Source organism: Colossoma macropomum, unplaced genomic scaffold (genome assembly GCF_904425465.1).
Source record: "Colossoma macropomum unplaced genomic scaffold, Colossoma_macropomum, whole genome shotgun sequence".
NCBI lineage: Eukaryota > Metazoa > Chordata > Actinopteri > Characiformes > Serrasalmidae > Colossoma > Colossoma macropomum.
Window position 1 is genome coordinate 10,181,371 of NW_023494786.1, and position 24,084 is coordinate 10,205,454.

Consider the following 24,084-nt stretch of genomic DNA (forward strand, 5'->3'; position numbering starts at 1 on the left):
GGCATCCACATCGATCAGGACGAAGATCTTTGGGGTATTTAAATTAAGCCAACTAATAAGACTGAAGTGTTGAGGAATAATTTAGGTTTTTAAAGGGCCCATATGCTGTGTTTTTCTTGTATTTTAGGTTTATTATCTGAGGTCCACATATGACATTTGAGCATGTTTGCATACCATAAGCAGTCATCATTATTTTTTACATGACTATTTTCTAGCTTCTCTTCAGTCCTTAGAATTAAACATAGTATTTTTGTTACTGCGCCTTTAAGTCTGATATATGTAAATAGTCTCTGTTCTCATTGGCTGAACTGTATTTTGCTTCATTCATTCATTTAACATTCAATGTTATAAGGAACATTCAAGAAACTTTGGCGTGAATGGGCAGGGTTTAACTGCTGTAGGCTGAATAGGCAGATGTCTGTAAATGTGTTGTTTTTTCATGACATCACAAAAACAATTATTTCAAAATGGGCTGTTTATGCAGCTTAGTTTCCATATATGGAGTGGGGAGTGCATGATATGGGGAGTGCATGATATGAAATTTAGGAAATTTTAGCATTGTTTTCATTGTTTATTTCAAGAAAGTGAGGGAAATTTAGTTTTCCATGATATGGGCCCTTTAATGAAATTGCTTTGTTACACCTCCTTTAGCACATTGAAATGCTGACCTAAACAAGACTGGATATGTTCTTCCACAAGCTTTGTTGTCTTTTTAAAAGGCTTGGAAAGAAAAGAAGGGCATTAATAAATAGGAGCTTAAGCTGTCATTATGAGCAGCGTTTCCTATGCCTGGGACAGACCCGTCTGAAACATTGCACCGACACTGAAATAATCTCACCCTGACTTTAAATAATAGCGGAGTGACTCACGGTTTGTGTTTGTGGGAGATGTTTGTTACTGATGCTGTGTGATGGGGTCATGTGAGGTCTGCCGGGAGAGTCTGTGGCGTAACTCTGTCAAACAGCACTCCCCCTGCTGGACACTGAGCTCAGTGCTCAACAAGTGCTCCTGCACTATTTCAGCCAAAATCACATGAACACTCACCATTAATCATTTACATGAGTGAGCGTGTTCAGGCGGTGTTCACGCTACATACTGAGTGTAGTGTAGGTCTTGATATATCAGCAGACGAGTCCCGCGTGTGTTGGTGTTTTTTAGCTCTGCTTTCTTAAGTAAAGGAGCTTGTTGTTCTGTTCTGCCTCTGAATGTTTTTATTTTGAGAAATGATTAATCACACAGAATATGATGAATATACAAAGGCAGAGGCTCTCTGAGGTGCTCTTGTGCTTTTGAAAATCTACCAAGCACCTGTTTCCTGTGACCTGGGGCTCATTACGAGCTGTGAAAGGCAGCTTGTTCTGCTGGAATACTGATATCCTACAGAGTCTCTCTCTCTCTCTCTCTCTCTCTCTCTCTCTCTCTCCATTCACTTTATCCAATCCTCTCTTTCTTGCTCTACTTTACTCCCATTCTCTTTCTTCTTCTCCCTTTTTTTCTTTCTTTCTCTCTCTCTCACTTTTGTTCTCTCTTATTATGTTTGTCTATCATTCTTTCTTGTTTTGTCTTTCTCTCCATTTCTTCCTCCTGTTCCTTCTTTCTCCCTTTCTCTGCTCTCCCTATTTTCCTTTCTCCTTTGTCTTTTTATCTCTCTAGTTTCTTTCTTTCTTTCTGTCTTTCTTTCTTTCTCCTGTTTTTTCTCCTTTTCTCTCCTGTCTTTTCTCTATTTTTCTCACTCTCTCTCTCTGTCTCTGTCTTTCTTGTCTTTTTCCTTCTTTCTCTCTGTCTCTCTGTTCAGAGACATTTTTTCACCTCTTTAATGAGTCTTTGTGTGTTATGGGTCTGAACTGAAGGCATTTTTTTAAATTACTTTGCTCAGATTATTGATTTTAATTTGTGTCCTCTGCATTGCAATGTGTTTCTAATCCCTCATTCACATTCTCTTCTGGTATTTTTCCGATTATCTGTAATTGTCCGCAATTGTTCCCCGTTCCAGCAACTGACTTTGAGAAAACAAAAACACAGCACCACACTGCTTTCATTGTCTTGTCTGATGAGACGCAGTGGAGAGTCCTTTTGTTGGTTAGAAAAGCCACCTCAGCAGCTTTATGCTTCACAATAAAGGGACTGAGGAGCGTGAAAGAGCCGGACCCGCTGCTCAGGCCAATAATAGGGCAGGTCATGCCGACGTTCAGGACAACCGTCCCCCCCCCCCACTGTCCAGATGGCCTCTCGAATAAATCATAGCCAAAGGTACAATGCATTCCAGCACAGGGGCTTCAGCCGCCAACATTAGAGCTCACGAATGACTTTTTACTCGCTGAAATATTAACAAGGTGCAGCGGTCAGCACTTGCCCTGATGTGACTGGACCCTGAGGAGGCAGCGAGAGGACAGCAGAAAACGTGTACATGTAGGGGTGGATGATACGGGAAAAAAGTAATATAGCAATACTTAAAGATACACAGTACACACATACACAGATACTTAGTGTTTCTGAGGTTTGCTAACACATTGGAGCAAAATAAGTACAGTGACATCTCCATTTGTTATAAAGCAGTTATGGTTCTTTGCTGAATTAAATGTTTCTTCTATATGTTGACAAACCTGTTGTAAATAGTTCTGTAAAGAACCTTTTAAAGACAGTTCATTATAGCACCGAAAAGAGTTTCACTATTGATATGTTATATAATTGATAAGTTATAGAACCCTTTTTATTAAGAGTGTAGAGCTACTGATGATACCTGTGCTGAGCTCAGGGAAGCATATTATTGCTGTCATATAAAACCTTTTTCAATCGAAAAAAAGCAGCTGCTCTTTACATTGTGTGAACATTTCATGATGAATCGACCAATAGAAAAGATCCAAAATCACTTCACTTGTTACATTAAAATACATTAAAGTTAAAGACGTTCATTGTAGGGATGCGCTAATATGTCAGTTTCGGGCCGATGTCGATATCTCTGAAGTTTACATGTGAATACAGTTGTATCCAGGCGCCCCTGGTCAAATGACATGTTTTTGCAGAATTTTTTGCAGAAATTTGCAGAAAAAAACGTAACATATTTAAGTGTGTTCTCTGTAGAGGAGCCTGTTTTTCACTTAGAAAATCAACAAAGCATGTCATTTGAGCAGGGGTGTTTCGTCTGGATTGCCAGTCTGGTGAAATATAACGTTTATTTCTGTAGGTGTGCAGATTCAGTTAAATGAGTGAAATGCAGATATTTAGGCACAGTAGTCTAAACGTTTTGCTCTTCCAGAATACAATATGGTCTTACTTTACTTGGATGGTCCATAGTCCTCTGTATATTATCTACAGATGTTCAAATTGTTAACAAACTATCTGTTGAAACTAATTCTAAACAGTAGTGGGGTTAGGGTTAGGATTTGGACCAGGGTTAGGGCTAGGACCAGGGTGAGGGTTGGGTTTAGGTTTTGGGTTGAGGTTAAGGCTAGGGTTAGGATTAGAGCCAGGTTTAGAGTTAAAGACAATTAGGGTCAGTTTAGTAGATTTTTAGTTGAATGTAACTTGAAAGTAAATTCAGTATCTATGAAGCATCTAAAGTGGACTATGCAAATAAAGTGTTACGTACAATAGAGACACCATCAAATATCAGTTTGAAATATCAAATTGAAACATCTGTCTGATACAGATTGTTTTTTAAAGCAAATATCTGATACCAAAATGAGTCCGATATTACTGTGCATCTTGTTTTTTTTTTGGTCTCCTATGAAGTTACCACTTCAGAGATGCACAGTGGCAATATAATGATTGTGATAATGAAAACATATCATGATATTGTCATTTTAACAGTTTTTATTATTTGATATACAATAATTATGCGTTATGCATATTTTACACAGTGTGGATTTAAATATTACAGACTATTCATCAAAAGGCAGTTTTATTCAATATTTTAAGAGTTCTGTGAATAAGAAGTCACTAAATGAAGAATACTATACTGTAATTATCTATTTACATTTATTTTTTTGCCATGTCTGCTGCCTTGAGATTTGATTTCCACTTTGAAAATATGATGAGATAGACGCTAATTTTGTTATAACTTAAATCTCAATGTTTCTCACCACTTATAGAAACTTCTACAGCTCTGTTCATGATTCTGGACACCAATAACATTTTTTTGCTTTTATTTACAGCTTAAGCTTCTGCTAAGTACTTGAAACCTGACCTGTGAGGTTGCATATTAGAATCATTCTATACACTTGTCTGCAACCAGACTGGTAGAATATTATTGAAAACATAGTTTTGAGCAGTTATGTACATGTCTATGTGTAATGAGCAAGACTGTGATTTAAACGACGGTGCAGTTTGTCTGTATTTCTGTCTGATTTCACTTCTAATGTGAAAGTGGCACACTTCTTTCTGTTTTAATCTTATTCCAGCTTGACGTATATTGCCTTGAAACCACAGAGCACATAAATTTGACACAGGTTAGATGATACATCAGAATGGCTGGTGGTTGGGTAGAGCAAGCGGCAGCTGAAGGGGGCCAAGCATGTTTACTCTCGACGTATCCATCCCAGTTAAGTTAATGGAATTCCAGACAGTCTCTCTGACAGCTCTCTCTCTCCATATGAATCATCTGTATCTCATTCCCCACACTAATTCCAATTTAATTGCCTGTTGCCCACAGGCACTTCAATGGCAGTAACAAATGGTTTGATTTTGTAGTCCTCATCAGACGGCATTTTAAATGCAACACGCTAACCCCACTCGAATGCCAATGAAGCAGTGGCACAGGCTCCTGTTTACTAATCATTCCCTCTCTTACACTCGGCCCTCTCTCCCCTCCTCATATCTGATTAAAGAGGATTTGTAGGACTGCGAAGGAGCAGGCAGGCTCGCTCTCGCTCTTGTAAACGATCTCCAACCAGAGGAGCCTGTTTGTTTCCATATAAACTCTGGACACATTCGCTTCCTTTGTCTTGATTTAATATAATCATTTGATTAAGCGTGTCAAAGCACTGCATTTATAGGCCTACATGTAATAAAACAGGTCTGCATTGGAAGATGTAGACCATGATTTGAAGGAATGGAATGTAGACATCAAAACAATACAGTGAGCTTTATCATCTCAGCATTTTTATTTTTCGAGAAGTGCTATATTTCTGTTAAGCCTAACCAATAATTTAGCTTTTACTGTGTTTTTAACTGAGTGCATGCTTCATTAAATATTACTGTAACTGAAATTGATCTGTGTAATATTTAGGCCCACTTAATTTCTTCATTCATTATTCATTATTGTATATTCATTAGTTATTTTCTTATTTATTCGTATAACTCTTGTTGTATTATTGTTTTGCTATCTAGTGTCAACCAGAGGAGGTCCAGTTTTGAGTCTTGATTCCTCTTAAGATTTTTTCCTCTGCTCTTAGGCAGTTTCTATTTATGCTGTCACACCTGGCTTGCTCACTTGGATCTTGGTCCCAGATTTTCTGCAAAGTTACTTTGCAATGATAAAAAAAAGACTATACTAATACATTTTAGTTGAATTGATCTAACCTAATCAGAAACTGTAGGACAGTTTCTTTAGAGTCACCACATAACAGTACAGTTTGAAATGCTACACTACTGACTTGGATTATGTTTGATTTTTGGTTAAAATTGAAAGAAGAACCATTACTGAGTCAGGAGGGAAAAAATTATGCTAAAATGTGGTGTTTGTGCGCTGCTGTGAGTCACCCTGTAAAGCCTGAAATAATAATTAAAAAGGCGTTGGGTCAGATTCTGTGAGCTTTTTGGATCATGTTGTTCGTCTTTACGTATTAACATCACACATACGGATTCAAAAAGATGGTCCGGCTCAGTGTTTAGGAGTAAAATGCAAAATCAACATTACACTGATGGAGATATGATGACAACAGTACGTAATTCACCTTGGAAGACACGTCCTTCACTGAGTTTTGACGGAGTTATCTTTGAAAACTCTTTTAACACTTGCATCTTGCAGTCATCAGATTCATCTGCTCAGGGAAGGGGTCCGAAGTACAACTGTTGTCACAAAGTGTTCTTCCAAACATTCCATGCAGTTACACTTTTCCACCTGAGAGGTCTCCAAGTCCCCAATACTTGCAGCTTTAGCTAGGTGGGTTGAAAATGATAATGAATTTGCCACCATGCAAATGTTTGATTTCATGACAAAAAAATGATCTTTTTTCCTTTCACATGCATACAAAGTAAATATCATTTGAAATTAACTTCTTGTTTATTTACCTGAAGATAAATGAAATATTTTGAGTTTCTTTTCACACCTGGGTTATTTAGTAGTTTTTGGAAGTCCGCTGCAGGCGAAGGTTCGATAGGTCCAAGGGGGTCCAGAATCCCCTAATTAATCTCTAGAACCACCTGAATATCTCAGAATCAGAATTCTGGGGGGGTCCCTGAAAATAAACTTACAGTGTTATGGTGTTGTTAGGGAAAAATAGACACTCACATGCAAATTCAGGAAAAGGTCATTGTTTAGCTGCTTCTCCCACAGTTAGTGAACTTCTGTTTTTGTAGTCTTAACTAACTAGGGATGCAGCTCTGGTCTGCCACAGGGTGGCACTGTAGCAAACTGGTTCACCCAGGTAATAACTGTAACTATGCCCGGGATACCTCTGAAAACTTTACAATATGGAGTAGCATATTTGTAAATCTGAAAACCTTCCCATTTTCCCAAGAGTTGGGTGGAAAGAATGATTTTTTTTACTCATTTCTCAAACCAAAGACAAAAGAGATGTGTAAGATCTCAGTCAATGTGTGGAAGTGCGCATTACCATATTAGAAAAGGGCATTTCCAGAAGAAGAACTGTTAAACCAAACCTCTGTTGCCATTAAGGCTAGTATGTGAGTTAGCAGCCAGCCAATGCGGAACTATCGAGCCAACATGGACCCCCTGAATAACAGAGGGTATTTTGCATACTGGGTAGGTAGATCAGTTAATTATAGTTGACTTTAACATTTAAAAATCGATGCATAGGTTCATTTTTACATATTTTACATACTTATCTGTGTAGAACAGAACAGATCAAAGCAGAAAAGAGAAAGGTGATAAATGTAAATGTCTCTGTATGATTTGAGTCTTCGACTTTGGGTCTGTTGTGTGGTCTAATGTAACCTGTCCAATCACGCAGCTCAGATTAACATTACCTGTCCACTGGCACGGCTCAGCTGTGTCCTCTCCTGGGTGCTCTAATGTCACTTTACTGTGTGCAGTGGTATTTCAGTAAAGCTAACAGCAGGACTCCAATAGTGTGTCTTCCAGCTTGGTCACTCTTCAATCCTTATTGTGTTCCTGCCCAGCAGGGGCATCACCACCCCCCACACACACACTCATCTCATCTGTCTCCTGCTTCCCCTGACCTCTGACGCCTCTTCAACCTCCCATCAGCAGCTCCTTCTCTCTATCTCTTCTTTTCATCACACAGGAAGGCTTTGAGGCTCCTCCAGGCTGAGTATAGCACGTAACTGTATGTAGATTTTTAAACATAGTAAGACATAATACTTTTTACACCTACAGTCAAAAGTCTAGGTACACCTGATTGAATGACTGCTTTTCATAATCTTAAAGGCACTTTAATGTAAAGGCTTTTGTTTAAATGCTTGGAATGCAAGAAATGAAGTTAAGGTCTCTGTATGAACAACAATGCTTAGCATTCAGACAAAGGGAGGGTGTGTAGAGACTGTGTTAAATTACTTTAAACAATCTGAAATATCAGATATCATCTTTCTTTTTTGGTCACTACATAGTCCATAACTGTCTTTTAAACAGTAAGAAAATAAGGGAAAATCAAACTTTTGATTGGTATTGTATATTACACAATGCAACTTCTTTTCTGTTCAATACTGTATATTTTATAGGAAAAAACAGAGTAGCAGGCACTAAACTACATTGTCGGGCGATATATTTACAGAGAATGTGTGTTTCTGCTTGTCTGTATATATTCTCAGTGACAAATGACTGTATAAATTTGTACATTGCATCTTTAAGGGCTCATATCATGAAAAAACAGTTTTTCCTTTTTTTAATAAAAGAGCTTGACGAAGTACATAAACATCGTTGAAGTTTCAAAATGTACTTTTTACTCTCCAGTCCATACTGTCCAGCTTTCATGCTAAAGTTACAGACAGAACTGGTTCATGAATGAGGCACAATGAAGGGCAGCCAACAACAATGGAAGTAATTAACATATATCAGTCTTAAAGGTACAGAAACAAAAACAGCCTGCTTAATTGTAAGGGATAAAGAGAGGTTAGTAAATGTTCATGGAAAATTAATTGTGACTGTTTTCAAAAACACACAAACAGAAAGTGAACCTCAGAAAAAAGGCTGAATTATTCTTAAGTTAGAAGTGTTATTAAATTTTGGACGCTGGACATTTAAGGAGTCAAGGAAAAGCTTAGTTGCACTGTGAAAGTTATTGTATTATATGAAGCTCTGAGAACTGCAGTTGTTGCAAAAATTGGCATGTATTATGATCATAGTCAGGTCTAGCAGCAGTAGCACTTGTTGATACACATGTGCTGCTGCGACTCAGTGGGAGAGAGCTGGGTTGTGCAAGGCTTTGTTAAAGTGCAGGGTCTGGAGAGAAACCTGTATGAAGCTGCTGCTGCTACCCAGGCTGACACTTGCCTTGTGAGCGGAGCCAGCTCCATTAACAGCCCCATTCACCCAGCTTAAGCAACTCTGTCAGCTACTTCAGGCCCATTAAAGCTCTGCTGGGAGTGTGGTGAGGGGAGAGAGAGAGAGAGAGAGTGAGAGAAAGAAAGAGAGAGAGGCTACATGCTTTCAGAGGAGCATGAAAGATGGTATAAATAGATAGAGTAGTAGAGGTAAATTATTCCTAAAGACATGAGCGGGTAGGGAGCTGAAGCACTCCTGCCTCATATAGCTTTACGCCTGTCTTCCTTTCTTACCCCCCCGGATGCGAGCAGCTCACACATCTAAGCCGCGTACCGGTTTGCCCTCTTTGCTCTGTCAAATGAAAACTTTCTAATGCGCCAGCAAAGAGCTGATGCTATGTTTGCTTGTGACCTGTCGCATATAACAGCACTATGAATCATGTCGCTTCTCTGTAGCGTTCCTAGTAAGATGGGTGCTTTTTTAATAATCTAATTGTATTTCTGCATAGCTGTAATACACTGTATTAGGGTTCAACCAGTATGAACGTTTTGTGAATGATACAGTATGCTGAGTTAAAAATTTGGACAACTGAAAACATCAGCAAATGTGATTTAATGAAACAGACTCCAGTTGTTTTAGATAAACAGTGCTTTGCTGACAGACATGATTATTAGTTGTCAAGTATAAATTATCAGCTCCAAATCATCATTTCTTAAACCCAAATAAACAAAAGAAATAACTAAAAAAGTCTTGAAAAATATAAATTACGTAGTGCTGATGGTGGAGCTTCTTAGCAGAGTGTTGGTTTCTGTGAAACAGCTTTTCTTTGTCGTGTTTTCTCCAGTTCTCTGGCCAGAGAAGTTTTTTTGTTTGATGTCCTCATGCTAAATGTTTGGATTGAATGGACTTATTTTGTTTTGTTTTAAATCTAGCCTGTATTACTGTAGTCAAAGTGAATATGACTGTCAGTAGAACAGTTTCTATAAAGTGATTGGCCTCCTTCACGTTAGAGAAAGCTCTTGGTTACAATGTAAAACAAGCCGTTAAATATTGTTTCATTGCCAAAATAGAAAGCAATAAGAATGAACACCATTGCAGTGGAAATATTTCAAGTTTCCGAAGAAGACTGTGCAGATTGGAAATGTCAGTTTATATCCCAGTTCCAGTGAAAGGAGATAGTAAAGACTATGCAAACTGTCATATAATTTTCTTTATATTATGCACTATTACAATTATGTCTAAGATTATTTAGCACAGACCAGAGTCTTATGCTGGAAGAGAACTGCCATTCATGAAGGATCCAGTAAGGACCTTATAAGAGTGAAAAGCTCAACATGAAGAAAGCAAAGGATATGACAGTGAGAAAAGCTGATAACTTTACCATCAATGGTGAAGATGTAAAAGTGGTGGACAGTCTTTACCTACTTGGATCAGTTGTTAACAACAAAGTCATGAAATGTGACACAGATTGGCAGTTAGCAAGACCAGCAATAAAGGAGCTTGAAAAGATCTTCAAATAGATTGATGTGTCTCTACAAATAAAGATCAGAATTGTTTAGGCTGTGGTCTTTTCTGTGGCTTTTTTGGCAAAGAAAACAAAGAAGTGTATATATATCAGCCAAGGCCTAATTTGTGTAAGCAAAAATGGGAAATAACAAGTAATTCATACTTACATAAACAATGTCTACATTTATGTGCAATTCTGTATTTGTGTAAGCAATAAGAAGCAATAAATACTTCCCCTTTTTTGTTTCTAGGTTTTTACTAGGTCTTTTGTGTGATCTGATGAGCCTCAGTCAATGTCTGTCCTTAAACTGGAATACAGAAGAAGAAGAGTTGGGGTTTGGGGCGGGGGGATGGGGGGCTTGTCAGAGTGCATTTGCACAAAACTCCCATTACTGGCAGGCTGTCTGTGATAGAGACCAGAAGCTGATTTTTATGTGTCTCAGGCGCTATTGTGGCTTTTTTTCCCCTCTTCTTCTCCGAGCTGTGAGGCAAACGCTGATTGATTGAGTGGGAAGTCAATCTTGGCCTACTGTTCATGAGCCCACCTCTGGGAATTCACATAGATTTTAAATTAGAGACAGCTTTACTTGAAAGATACATTATTGACTGAAGCAAGAGAAACCGGACTGCTCAGTTTTAAAGAAGGAGAGAGGGAGCGAGAGAGACTGTGGAGGTGTATAGAGCTTGTGCGCTGTCATTCATTTCATTCATTCTGCTTCACTCACTGTATTATTTCTAATTACATAGCTGTTTGAAATGAATTAAGTCATAATTTTGCATGCTGTGTATGTTGTAGAATTTGAGCACTGAATATCCTCCCTCTCCCTCCCTCCCTCTCTCTCTCTCTCTCTCTCTCTCTCTCTCTCTCTCTCTCTCTCTCTCTCTCTCTCTCTCTAGGTTCAGATATGGCTGTGTTCTGTCTGCTGTGTGGAAAGCGTTTTCAGACTCAGAAGGCCCTGCAGCAGCACATGGAGGTTCATGCAGGTGTGCGCAGCTACATCTGCAGCGAGTGTGACCGCACCTTCCCCAGCCACACGGCGCTCAAACGCCACCTCCGCTCACACACAGGTGAGCCCCTCTCTAAACACTCTTGCCTCCGTCCACCTGCAGGTCTTCAGAAAGATGTGAAACATGACTGATGATTAGTCCTTGGGTCGCTTCCACATTCACCACCAGCTGGGTCTTTAACCCTGAGGCCCAGCTCACTTTTATCCAACAAGACAACACAGCAGAGTTTTAGAATGTTGTGGACAGCTGTTTTAAAGAAAAGTGGGTGGTCACATTGAAACGACCACTAAAGAGTAACGGTTTCACATTGCCGTTTCAACTTCAAAGTCACTCAGTAATAAGATTTTCAGTTATTCTGGTTTCCTTCCTTTCAGTCAATCCCTCCCATCAAGCCTTTGGTTATCACCAAGACTGGTGAAACTGTTTTAGAGTTTGGAGTGGGTATTTGGGTGGGTTTTGAAGGTGAAAAACACAAAGGCATTTCTAAACTTTTCCCATATTATGCCATCCACATTTTGTCAGATGGTTAAGCTGTTGACACCATTCAAGCGGTGAAAAATGTGATTTCCATGACACCTGCTCACCTGCAGAGGGCCACATGAAGCCTGTTGATTGGCCAAGTGAAGAAGTGATGCAGGTAACATTCTAAAGCTGGGGTCTAAAACTGTACATGTTCAGTTTTTAACACTCCAGCTGCCAGCATCCAACATTCTTAAACTCCAGACAGTTCACACTGATTGAACTGCCTTTTAAACATACTAAAATCAGATAAGCATGAACTGAGCTTTAGAAGTCTAGAGTTATTATTGTTGCTTAGCTATGTGAGTTTGATCCCTGGGGATGCTGGGAGTTCAAGAGAACATAATTGGCTTTCGTGGGCATCTGTTAGCTGACGCTTGTGGAACTGTCCAGTGATGTCGTTTTGGCAGCAGTTCGAAAAGATGTGGTAGTGCCTCACATGCCTTGGAGGAAGCATGTGCTAGCCTTTACCCCCCCAGTTTGTTAACATCATGTGACTTTGTTTGCCCTGAGAAATTGACCGCCACCCCCCCCCCATATTAGGGGTGTGCAATCCGACTATTTTTGATATTTGAGTTCATAATGGCTATCTGGTTAACTGTGGATGAGGTTTAAAAAAAGAACATACGGCCAGAGGCTTACTCTTTTAGGTGATAGGGATCGTGTTAAGAGATATGATTAACGGAAGCTGGCTTTTCAGAGGTGAGCTAATACTGCAGCTAACAGGTACAGCACTTGATCCCAGTGGAGAATCATTGTCTTACATGAAGTCTTTTCTCCTCAGTGGTGGATTCATCAATGTATTAGTTTGTCAGAGAAATATATTTTCATTGTTTCTGGACTTAGCTAATCAGCTGCTCTGTCTAATCAGCTAAAGTGTTTATCCTAGTTATCAATAAAGCTGTGCTACATCTGCCTTATCAATCACGTCCTTAACAACACGCCCACGTTCAGGCATTCATGTTCCGGGGAAGGCACAGTGTAATATACACATTTGCTCACAAATATGAGCAAAAGCGTAACATTTTACAGTCCTGTTAAAATATACAAGTGGCGTTTTATAGACTTGTTAGTCTGTATATTTTGTCCGTCTTCCTGTGTAACAGAACGAGTACCCGGACAGTGATTTCAGTATTTGATACCTGACACTTCAAACCGTTAACTGAGTGCCCGAGTATCTGTGCACATCCCTAGTAATTACTTTTTACATAATTATCTACATAAAGAATTTTATTTACATCCAACATGATAAACACATAAGGGACATTTATTTCTTATCACAAAGCAGGACTGTAGACACAACAGTAACTTTTCATGAAATTTAAATCATAATAAAACATCTCCTCTGTAAAACACAGGGTGTAGGATGGTTAATGATCCTCACATATCGCTGAGTTTATAAGTCCACATTTCATGGTGCAGTCAGTGTTTAGAAATCTCAGAAAAAACAAGAAAGCAAGAGGCAATCTGTGCAGCTGACTGAGTTCCATTTTCCTTGGTGGAGTGTCTTCCTCTGCTTTTGTGACCTGGAATAACAGTGGAATTGTCAGAGACAGTTGAGGTCTTAGACTCGACATGTAAATTTTGGATGAGAGGGGGACAGAAAGAAGGAGCGGTTGCTTTTTTAAACATTGAAGCCCAGCCATTATGTATGTATGCGCTCCAGACCGACTCTGACGCAGTGTACTCTCTTGCTTTGGTGCTATAACTGAAAAGACATTCTGATGTTTCATGCTGTCTGCGTAAATGTCAGCTATTCTCATTCTCCAGCACAAAGAAATTTCTGTCTTTGTTTTTTAGATCAGTTTATAGGACATTGTTGACCAAAATCTCAAGGGTTTTGGTTACATGCACATTGAAAAATATATTTCAAATAGACTGTTTGGTGAACACTTGAAATGTGTCACACAAACAGCACTTACAATATATCGTCGTTGTCATATCAAAACCTCAAAACTTATTTTTTTCTGTTTTTATTTTTTAACACTGACAGCTTCCTTTTAACCAGCTTCCTTTTAAATTGTGTGAACGTTTCATGATGAATAGGCCAATAGAAATGGTACAACATTACTTGGAATACGACCCTGTTCAGAGACCACCCTTCATTTATTTAATTTCCAGTCAAAACAGCCATTTTGCATGTTTGGACCGCATGCCAAACTGAGCTTGAAACAGAGGAGGGGTACGGCTTGGCTGTGATTGAGGAAGCCAGACACCCGCTCCTTCACTTAGCAAGAGAGAACAGTCATGGAAGAGTGGGCGTGGATGGGGTGGTGGTGGGATATTTATAAGGTGTAGAATGTGGAGAAAGAGTTTCATGCATGGTCCTTCTCCCAGACTTTGGAAGTTATTCCATAACTCCATGAAGTTAATTATTTTCAGGAGATATTTCTGATTTTTTAAAAAAAGATCTAGAGAAAATTGACGTCTACCAACCATGCAAGACCCAATACACCACCAAAACTGATCAGATAAACAGCACTTGAAGCTTTCAACTTTGAGAGAAAGGAGAAAAGCAAGCTCCGCTCTTACAGCAGATCTGAAAACATCCACAGGTGTTTCTGTCCATCCTTCCACTGTAAGAAGACAACTCAACACCATGAGTCTGAAAGAATGTGGAGTTGTTAAGAAGCCTTTGAGAAAAGGAAAGAAATAAATTTACAAATTGCAAATTACACAAAAATGCTGCTGGTGTTCTCAGAACAATGGACCGACCATCCAGACCTCAACATCACTGAATGTGTTTGGGATTATTTGGATTGTGAGAAGCAGAAAATACAACTAATTTCTAAGACTGAACTTTGGAGGTGTGGAAAAATATCCCTGCAGATTTCTTTAAAAAACTGAAAGCAAGTCTCCCGAAAAGATTTGAAGCTGTGATAAAGGCGAAGAGTGGACACAGTAAGTGCTGAAAAAAATGATATTGTGTGTAGTTGTTGAGGCTTCTGTGAAATTTTCTCTTTGCTGTTTTTTTCATCATGCTGAAAGACAAATAATTTGTACTTACTGGCCGTTTTGACTGGAAATGTATAAATGAAGGGTGACCTTTGCCTTTTGCACAGTACCATACATTAAAGTTTCTTTCCTCCTTTTTATATAAAGTTATCATGTTAAAGATCCTAGCAACGATATGTAAGTATAAAAATGGAAGTCTATGGTCACATGATATTATACATGTTATTTGTAGGAAAAAGGCTGTTTATCTGAGGTGATTGTACTTGCTGGTGGCTGTGGTGTGCGAGAGGTGGCGAATGCTTGAGAGGGTCAGAGCACACATCTGGCCACATCAGTGTGCACTGCTGTGCGTGTCTGGCTCCGGAGCCTCGCTCCGCTCTACATTCTGCACGTGTAGCGCCCTCTCATTAATATGCCATTGCTGTTCGCTCTCCGTTTCACTGGCAGGCCATTTGCAGACAGTGGCGGCTGTCTAATGTTCACAGCTGTGTTTGATAGCGCAGACAGAGAGGAGCGAGCCGGATTGTTTATGGCACAGAAAGCTCTCTGAAGCTCCTCTGAGCTTCGCCTTTCATGCCTTTTCATGCCACTTTGTCCGAGCTTCCTTTTTTTGTTGTATGATGGGAGCCTACATTTTTCAGAATCATTTCCTTACAGGGACTGAATCTACACTCTGTCCTGTGCTCTTGTTGTGTCCAAAAGGAAATTGTTGGTGTGTTTGCTCATGTCTTCTGCCACAATGCCAACCAGAAATACATTTAGGTCTATTGACAAGCGATAAAGCCTTTAAGTACGCGTCAAACAAAAACGCCATTTGGGTCAATGTATCGCAAAGCCCCTAACCTGTTAGAAATTAGCACTGCATATAAGGTGGGTAATTGGCGTTAGCAGCGTGTGTTGAATCTTCACAGGGCTGAGCGTTAGCGCATTAGCATGCCTGTGGCGGCACGAGTCTGGCCGACCGGCTGCTCGCCTCAGCTCCATTAACTTTAATGACAGACGGGCTGGAGGGCTTTTCGCAAGGTGCATCTGATAAGTTGATACAGATGCCTAAAGACTGCCACTCTATCTATCATCTTATATCTGTTCTCCCGGGATTTCGTCCCGCTCTTCCTCTCCACTCCGATAAAAACCCATTCATTTCAGGCTGCCGCTCCTGCTAAGAGTGGATTTGAATGTGAATGGCGCGCCGTGAACTGGGCTAGAAAGAGAAAAAAAAAAGAAAAATGTGCTCTGGGACTTTCTGCATTGTCTCTTAAGAGGAGGGTTTAAGTTGGAGCATGACAGTACATAACAAGAAATGCAATTTATTCCGAGGCACGGCTGCCACTTGGACAGGGAGATAATGAAAAGCATGGGTCACCGCTGATGACTTAAAGCGCGGGCGTCTGGGTTGAAATGCATTAAATATCGGCGGCATTATACGGCTGGCCGAGCGCCGCGCTGCTGCCTGAGAAAATGATATAAGAAGCTGTTAGGCAAAGCAGCAAAGCAATTAGCAGCCAGCCACAGGCAGTCATCACGTACTGTATCAAACTATCACTGATTATTGGCATTAGAATAGCCCTTTGCTCAATAGGCACATATACCAAAATGCCCTGTATTACCCCTCTCAGTCTTAACTCTCAGTACTGTCTAGCCTCATCACATCAATACTGTAACTGTAACCTCTGCAATGACCCATGCCGCTCCAGTACTTCATTTTCATCAAATGAATTAGAAGACAAGGTTTAGTATTATAGTTATTACAAATTATTCAGTAACTACTATGTATTATTTAACTAATATTTAAGTTTAACAAATAATTCATCTTATCAGTTGTAATGCAGAGTGCTGTGAGTGAGAATGAGTATGATCTGTCTGTGGAACAGGTGATCACCCCTATGAGTGTGAGTTCTGCGGGAGCTGCTTCCGAGACGAGAGCACGCTGAAGGGCCACAAGCGCATCCACACCGGAGAGAAGCCCTACGAGTGCAACGGCTGCGGAAAGAAGTTCAGTCTCAAACACCAGCTGGAGACCCACTACCGCGTACACACAGGTCAGAGCTCCAGAACACAGCACACACTTTAACACCCTCTGAACTCCAGAAACATTTACTAGACCTAGCAGTGCTCTGCCCACAAATGTGTTTTTTCATAGCTACTCAAAATACATATATTTAAACCTTTACTCACCTATTTCTTTATTTATTTTTACTACATCCTCTACAGGGAACAAACCTAATTATGGCTTGGAAATTGGAAATTTTTTTGGACATTTTAGTGCATGATTTCTCCTTATTTGCTGAATTTAACATATTGGGAAAAAAAAACATAAAATTTAAATGTGCCATCTGTTCCCTTATTTTTTACCTGTGTTAAATTTAGCAAATAAACAGTTATGTATTAAAATGTGTGGAGTGTGTTCTCCATAGAGGATGTGTTAATTTATTATTGAAAATCACCAAAACATAATTTGAGCTGGGGTTTCCAAACCTGTGTGTATGACTGCATCTTGCACACCAAGCTTGATTTTTTGTAAAGCGAAATGCAACATTATTTCCACTCTGGTCATGTTTTGTGAACTTTAACAGGCGACATGAACTCACTCAACTCACGGTTGTCTTTGCTGTTGGCATAACAACAACGAAGATGACTGCTTGGCTGTTTCCCAGTGACTGAAACTTTTTACAAATGTCAAAAGGATTAGTTTGTTTTCTGTTACATGTGGTGCATCTGCAAGAGCAGCTCAGGATGAGTTACTGACATTAAAGCTAATGTGCAAAGTGCTCATAAAGTTTCAGGTCCTGAATAAGGCAGTGAAACTCTCTATTTTACTTTTGCTTTTTCCAAAATGAAAAGTAGCCCCCCCCCCAGATGTTACTGCTTGCCCATTTTAGTAAGTAAAGGATCTATTTGTTACTTGATGACATTCTGCCCATTTGCTAATTTTTTCATCCGTACAAAAAAGAAAGACTTCAAAAATCACATTGTATCGTATGTGTTTAGTTCTGATGCAAAAAAAAATTGAATGAATATTTTGCGTTTTCATGTAGTTTATTGGCCTCATGTTCCGTGTGTAATGCAGTCAAGTGAGAAAGCCAGTGGTGACAGTGGTAAGGAAAAAATCCCTAAGAGCAAGAGGAAGAAACCTTGAGAGGAACCAAGACTCAGAAGGGCAACCCACCCTCCTCTGGTCAACACCGGATAGCAAACAATAACAAAAGAGCAATATGAACAGAGGATAAGGTTTCAACATTATTGTAAACTATTAAAATACAGAAAATGCAAAAGCAGGTGAAGCTATGACTATGATTAAATAGTTTGAGTCTGTGCAGTAGCAGTATCATCAGGAGGGTCAGTTCATGCAGGTGAGGTTTGCACAGCGTTAAACAGCAGGGTGCTCCTGGTCAGCAGCGACAGTGGTCCAAGGAAAGACAAACCACAAACTGGTGATAGGGTGTTGGGTGCCTAGGGCTTACTGATGTGCAAGGGCAATGTAGACTATCCCTTCTGGTCCAGACTGACATAAGCGCTACTGTGGCACAAGTCTGTTACGAGGTTACAAGGTTACGAGAGGAATGTGTCACAACACATTTTGCTTCGTACCCCACTGTGTATGAGGCTTCATGGACGCAAACCTGTCAGAGGGCCCATCCTAACCTCTGTTCACCGTCGGAAGCACCTACAATGAGCACAGAGCATCAGAACCAGATCTTGGAGGAAATGGAGAAGGTCATCTGGTTTCATGAGCCCTGTGGCAAGAAGACAAGCCGTTGGAGTGGGTGTGATGCTCTGGACAATGTTCTGCTGGGAATCCATGGGTCTGGGCATTTATGTGAATGTAAATTTGAAACATGCCACCTACCTAAACATTGTGCAGACCAGGCACACCTTTTCATGGCAATGGGATTCCCCAGTGGCGGTGGCCTCTTTCAGTGGAATAATATGCTCTGCTACAGAGCACACAATGTTCGGGAATGGTTTGAGCAACATGACAAAGAGATCAAGGTGTGGCCCAGCCTCCAGGTCCTCCAGATGTCAGTCCGATCCCGCATCAGTGGGATGTGACAGAACAACAAGACTGATCCGCAGTGGCTCCACCTTGCAACTTACAGGACTTCTACTGCTAACGTCTTGGTGCCGGATACCACAGGGCACCTTTGGTGGTCTTGTAGAGTCCATGCCTCGGTGGATCGGAGCTGTTTTGGCGGCACACAGAGAACCAATGGCATATTAGGCATATTCATAATGTTTTGGCTCATCAGTGTATACCAGTATTACAGCACATAAAGACAATATGTTGCTCTAGCTGTATCAGTAAACCTGGCAACTCTGTGACCGCAACAAAGAAAGACATGTAGAGGTGGAAGGAAGAGGTGGAACTCTGTGACCACAACAAAGAAAGACATGTAGAGGTGGAAATCTTTAGAAATTATAAGCCTCACTAACGTTAGAAGATGATGTAACCATGGATGTTGGTTCTGTAAGCTTGTCCAACCCTGCAGCAGAAGTATGGATGGATCAATTGTCTCTATAAACCACGCGGCTACAAAAATGACAGCTATAGCATGAACTATTCACTAGTCGATTAAAGAAAGTGTGTAATCAGCATTTTTGCAAAACAACTCTGATCTCTAGCGATTGTCGGGCTTCTCTTTCCATGTGTTGTGTTGGTAAGAAGGGATTCAGAAGCGTTGGGCATGAGCCCCCTTTTGATTTTGACATGTTTAGAGGTAAATTTGTATCATGTTTCTTATGTGCCCATTATTAGCCATGCACTGACAGGTAAGATCAGTGTGCCTGGGTGGCATATCAAACTCTGTGGTTGAGGTGGAATTACAGGCTGATTGCTGCTCCTCTCCACTCTTCAATAAGGCAGCTGCTAAGCCACCCTATCAGGTAGCCTGTCAAATAATTGACTTCTTTTTGTCAAACGAGGCTGTAGCTCTGGACTGGGCGCATATAGATAACGAGAGCAGAGACATGTTCCCAGCAAAAGGCCACCGGCCCTGAAGACCAGCAGCGGGAGGAATCATTGACATTTACACCCACTGTCAATGGCAGATCAATAATCAGTTTGCCATGGACAATGATAGCCCGTTAGCTTATGTCATTACATGCTTGCAGTTTCCACTTCAGACTGCAGGTGCCCTTTTTGCACACAGGAGTCATCTTGTAGGTGATTTTGTGTCCAAATTAGGTACATGCCGATCAGGTTTTTTTTTAACCCTGATCCCCGTCCCGATCCAAGTCCTTTATATTGAGTTTCTGCCAATCAGTCAAATGTGATAGATAATACAGATGCACACTTCAAGTAAATGAAGGTTAGAAAAGCTTTTCAGTCAGGGGATTATGTGGGAGGCCACATTTTTAGTATGTGCATAGTGTGAGGCATAGAACTGATACGTGTTGTATGGGTTTTATAGAGTATTACAGAAGTATAGTAATGAGTAATTAGATCACTTTTTCCAGGAAGTAATAAGTAATCTCAGTTTGAGAGAAGTAATTAGCCATGTCATAGTTTACTTCTTTCGAATAACTCAAGCACTTGCACAACACTGCAGCCAGTACCCAAAATTTCAGTATGAATATCGAAAAAAATGTGCAAGTGGTATTGTGCCACCAATTATTTCAGTTAACTGAACTATTTTATAGTGTTTTGAATATGCTCCGTTTGTATGAATGCACTGTTACCAATCAGAGTATAATATTCACTCACGTTTTGACAAAAGGTTGATAGTTGAACTGAATTTAAAACACTGGCACTGCAGATATTACAAACAGTGTCTGTTTTCATTTTACACTTCAAAATAGATCCCCACCGTAAACATTTAAAGGAGAAAACGTCAGGCAAAAATTATTTACACCATTTTTCACCTACCCCAGTTGTATTTGATCAGCCATGGCATGTTTGAAGACCAAATTTTGCTTTTTTAATTTAAAACTGGAGCTGTGAGACTAACATTGCATACAAACACTGAAACTCAATAGTCACCCAAATAGCCCAAATCTTTAACCAAAACTTATGTATTTGTCAGCAGCATTAGCCTTCCAACTCTAGTTCTAAACTGAAGAAGCCAAATTTGGACTCCAAACTTGTCTTAGCTGATTGACTGTATTTAGTTGAAGTGGAAAGTTGTGTAAATTAGATTTTTTGCCAAATTATTCCTTCAAACTGCTTGCTAACCATAACTGCACAAATAAATATTGTCCATTTATTTCACCTGTACAACAGGGAGGTAAATGGAGTGCAAAGAAGTAAAACAGCCTTTACAAAGGATCAGGTTTTATATTTCTGATACTGATCTATTAAAATATGCCTGGATTGGCTCTGATACTAATGTTTCAGATCAGGTCTGCACATCCTGCCGATTGACAGCTAAAATGTTCTCCCTTGCTCTCCGCAGGTGAGAAGCCGTTCGAGTGTAAGCTGTGCCACCAGCGTTCACGCGACTACTCGGCCATGATCAAGCACCTGCGCACCCACAACGGCGCCTCGCCCTACCAGTGCACCATCTGCCAGGAGTACTGCCCCAGCCTGTCGGCCATGCAGAAGCACATGAAAAACCACAAGCCCGAGGACATCCCGTCCGACTGGAGGATAGAGAAGACCTACCTGTACCTCTGCTACGTCTGAGACACAGGACAGGCCTGGAAAGAGGGAGAGAGGGAGGTAGATACCTGTGCCCACGGTCCGCTCGCTCGACTGCTTCGCTCAAAGCCTGGGCCAAAGATGGACAAGGAAAGTGATCGAAGATGTAATATGCGGAATTCTTTTTTTTTTGTCATTTGATATGCACATGTTTAAATTCATCTCCAGGGACGTTACAGCGCTCTTGCATTGGTAAATGGAAATATGTGGGTGAAGTCTTGTTAAACAGACTTTTATTGATCTGGGACGATAAAGGGATTTATGCTATTTCATAATATTCGAGCCCACCAGTGTAGCACATTCGATTCCCACTAACAAGACAAGAAACTCCACTCTCTTCATTCCACGTGTTATACTGAAAAATGTACAGCATTTTTGCACTTCATTTTGTTCTTAATATCAAATAACTTCTTCAGTTCACAAGTTCCATAAGTGTTGAATACTAATCCAAACCATCTATGAAATCAGTGAAAAATGTTTACCGAAACCAAACTCACAGATAATTGGTTGAAGAGCGCCAAATTAGGCTGTTTTTCTTTGAAATAAGTGCTATTTTTATTCAATCAAAAAGACATTTTGTTCAAAAGTGCAGGCCTATGGTCTCACTTGAGTGTTGAAAGCACTTAAAGGACGCCATTGAATCACAGGTAAAGTCGAGTTATGCTGCATTACGCTAAAAAAATGTCAAGGACATTCAGGGATGTTGAATAGAAGTATTCAAACATTAGAGTAACTACACTGTGCACTTTCACCATTGAGTTGACTTCACAGCCGCAATGTACAGTTTGCTGATTACATCCAGACAAATACAGAGGTGGATATGTTTGATTTGCTTTAGCTGTCCACCGTTCTCTCACCATCTACAGGCAGTCGTGCCAGAGCTATTCTTCACCTACAATCATTGACACGCTGATGCTGAGGCAGTATCGGCGGATAAAGACTCATTTTGAGCTGTGCTAGATCATAATCATGTTCATCATGCTCTTGATGGTCCGTGTGCCGTACATAGATGATGTTTAATTGACTGTATCACGTGGTATTGTAGGTGTCACGTTCAGGCATCCTTTGATTAATTATACAGTAGACTGAATTTTAAAAAGCAAAGATTAAAGACATATTAAATGGAGAGATTAAAGTAATCTGAAAAGAAGAGATTAAAGAAATATATGCAGTATTCAGCTGCAGCCTGTTCAGACATTGCGTTTTTTTTCATAGCTTTTATCTCTTTCTGTTCTCTTTGTTTCAAAACGTGTTACTTGAATTTTACCTCATTATCTCTTATGCTTGATTTATTTTTGTACTAGTTCACCCTCCTTTCTCTCTCTCGCTTTCATTCTACTGCATTCAAGAGGGTGATTACTACACTATACATTGCTAATTCAGTTTGTTAGCCTTGTTATAATTATATAATCATAACCACCATTCACTGAGAGTTGCACCTTTCTCCTTGCGTTGTATTACCAAGTTCAGCACTGCTTGTAGAACTTACGCTATTCAACCTTGTATTTAAGTGCTACCTCTTCATCGCTCTTTGTTTTGCACAATAGCAAAAGCACATTTGATTTCGTTTTGCATTTTCATCAAAACTCATCCTTCGCTTAATTCTCAGAATTCTTGATTTTTACTTGACTGTCATCAAAATTCGCACTCCTCGTCTGTTTAACCATTTAACAGGCTGGAAACAGATTGCATATCCTGGACGGTCAATAACCTTAAAGCATTTATGAGCTATGGTATAAGGGATAAACTTGAACAATGTGAATGAAAGCGTTGTCTTTTTATGTGAAATCGATTCAGAAGCGGAATTGTAGAAAGGACACGGAGTACTGCTACGTAGGGTTACTTAAAAAAAAAAAAGAACTACGTGAGAAAGATGCTTTTCTGTCTAGCGAAAAAAAGCATCTTTACTTTCAGACGAGAGCCAAATGTGGCACTTTGATAAGTACAAAAAAAGAATTGTTGTATTTTTGTATGCCGTAACGTGCGATCCCTGTCCATTTGTTAATATTCGAGTGAGTCGAGTACTTTTACAGTAACTTTTGCATTGTGTTCGTTCTTGATTTTGAGTGACATTTTTTCTCGTGCCTCTTTTACAATGTTGACAATGTTCAGTAGTAGATGTTTGTAACTTATATTGTGGTCACTGCTGCTGGGTGTCAATTCTTCGTCAATGGTGATTCCATGTAATGAGAGTGGGCTGACTGGGGGTGAATTTATGCCAAGAAGCGTAGGCCTACTAGAGTTCAGCGTCACCGAGCACAAAAATACTCTTTCTGTGTCCTCGTATTGTGTTCACCATATTTTGACTGTCGGATTCAGGTCGAATCCACAGTCGTATGCAGGTTCTTGTGTGTGTGTGTGTGTGCAGTGTGAGTCAAAAGAGTTATTGTGGTCAATTTAGTGTTTTAATGCACTATGTATGAGGAAAAAAACATTCTTCCATGCATACAGAAAAGGCTTTGATTCATTTTTGATTGATTTTTGTTTCACCCTTAAAGGAACAGTTACTGAAAATCTCATTTACACAGTTTCCCACCTGTCCCAAAAATAGTTGATCCAATTTTGCACTGGAGCTACAAGGCTAGTGTACAGTGGCCCCCCAAAAAGTATTTGGCTCACTTTAACCATTGATAAGCTACAGTTTTATGTTCTTTGGGTTACTTCAGCTAAAGTTCATTAGGTTGCTTTAGAAAATGTTTAACAAAGAGAGAAAAAGATTTTAAACTACTAAGCACAGCTAATTGATAGATAGTAGGCTCTCTGTGTGGAGAAATCCTGGAGAAGGATGCCAACCAGATGGCACAAAGTTTAAAGCACAGAGTTGTTAACACCAAAGTCT

At 40.0% G+C, this 24,084-nt stretch overlaps 1 protein-coding gene across 1 annotated transcript in view; it reads left to right on the forward strand.

Annotated features, from left to right (window-relative positions):
* zbtb16b (zinc finger and BTB domain containing 16b) overlaps positions 1-23,373 on the forward strand; it is a 72,261-nt gene extending 48,888 nt beyond the window's left edge. Inside the window, 3 exon segments of the mRNA XM_036560586.1 lie at positions 11,027-11,197; positions 16,483-16,650; positions 21,001-23,373. Of these exon segments, the coding sequence (XP_036416479.1) occupies positions 11,027-11,197; positions 16,483-16,650; positions 21,001-21,230 (569 nt within the window). The 3' untranslated portion in view covers positions 21,231-23,373.
* Positions 23,374-24,084: the final 711 nt, after the last annotated feature.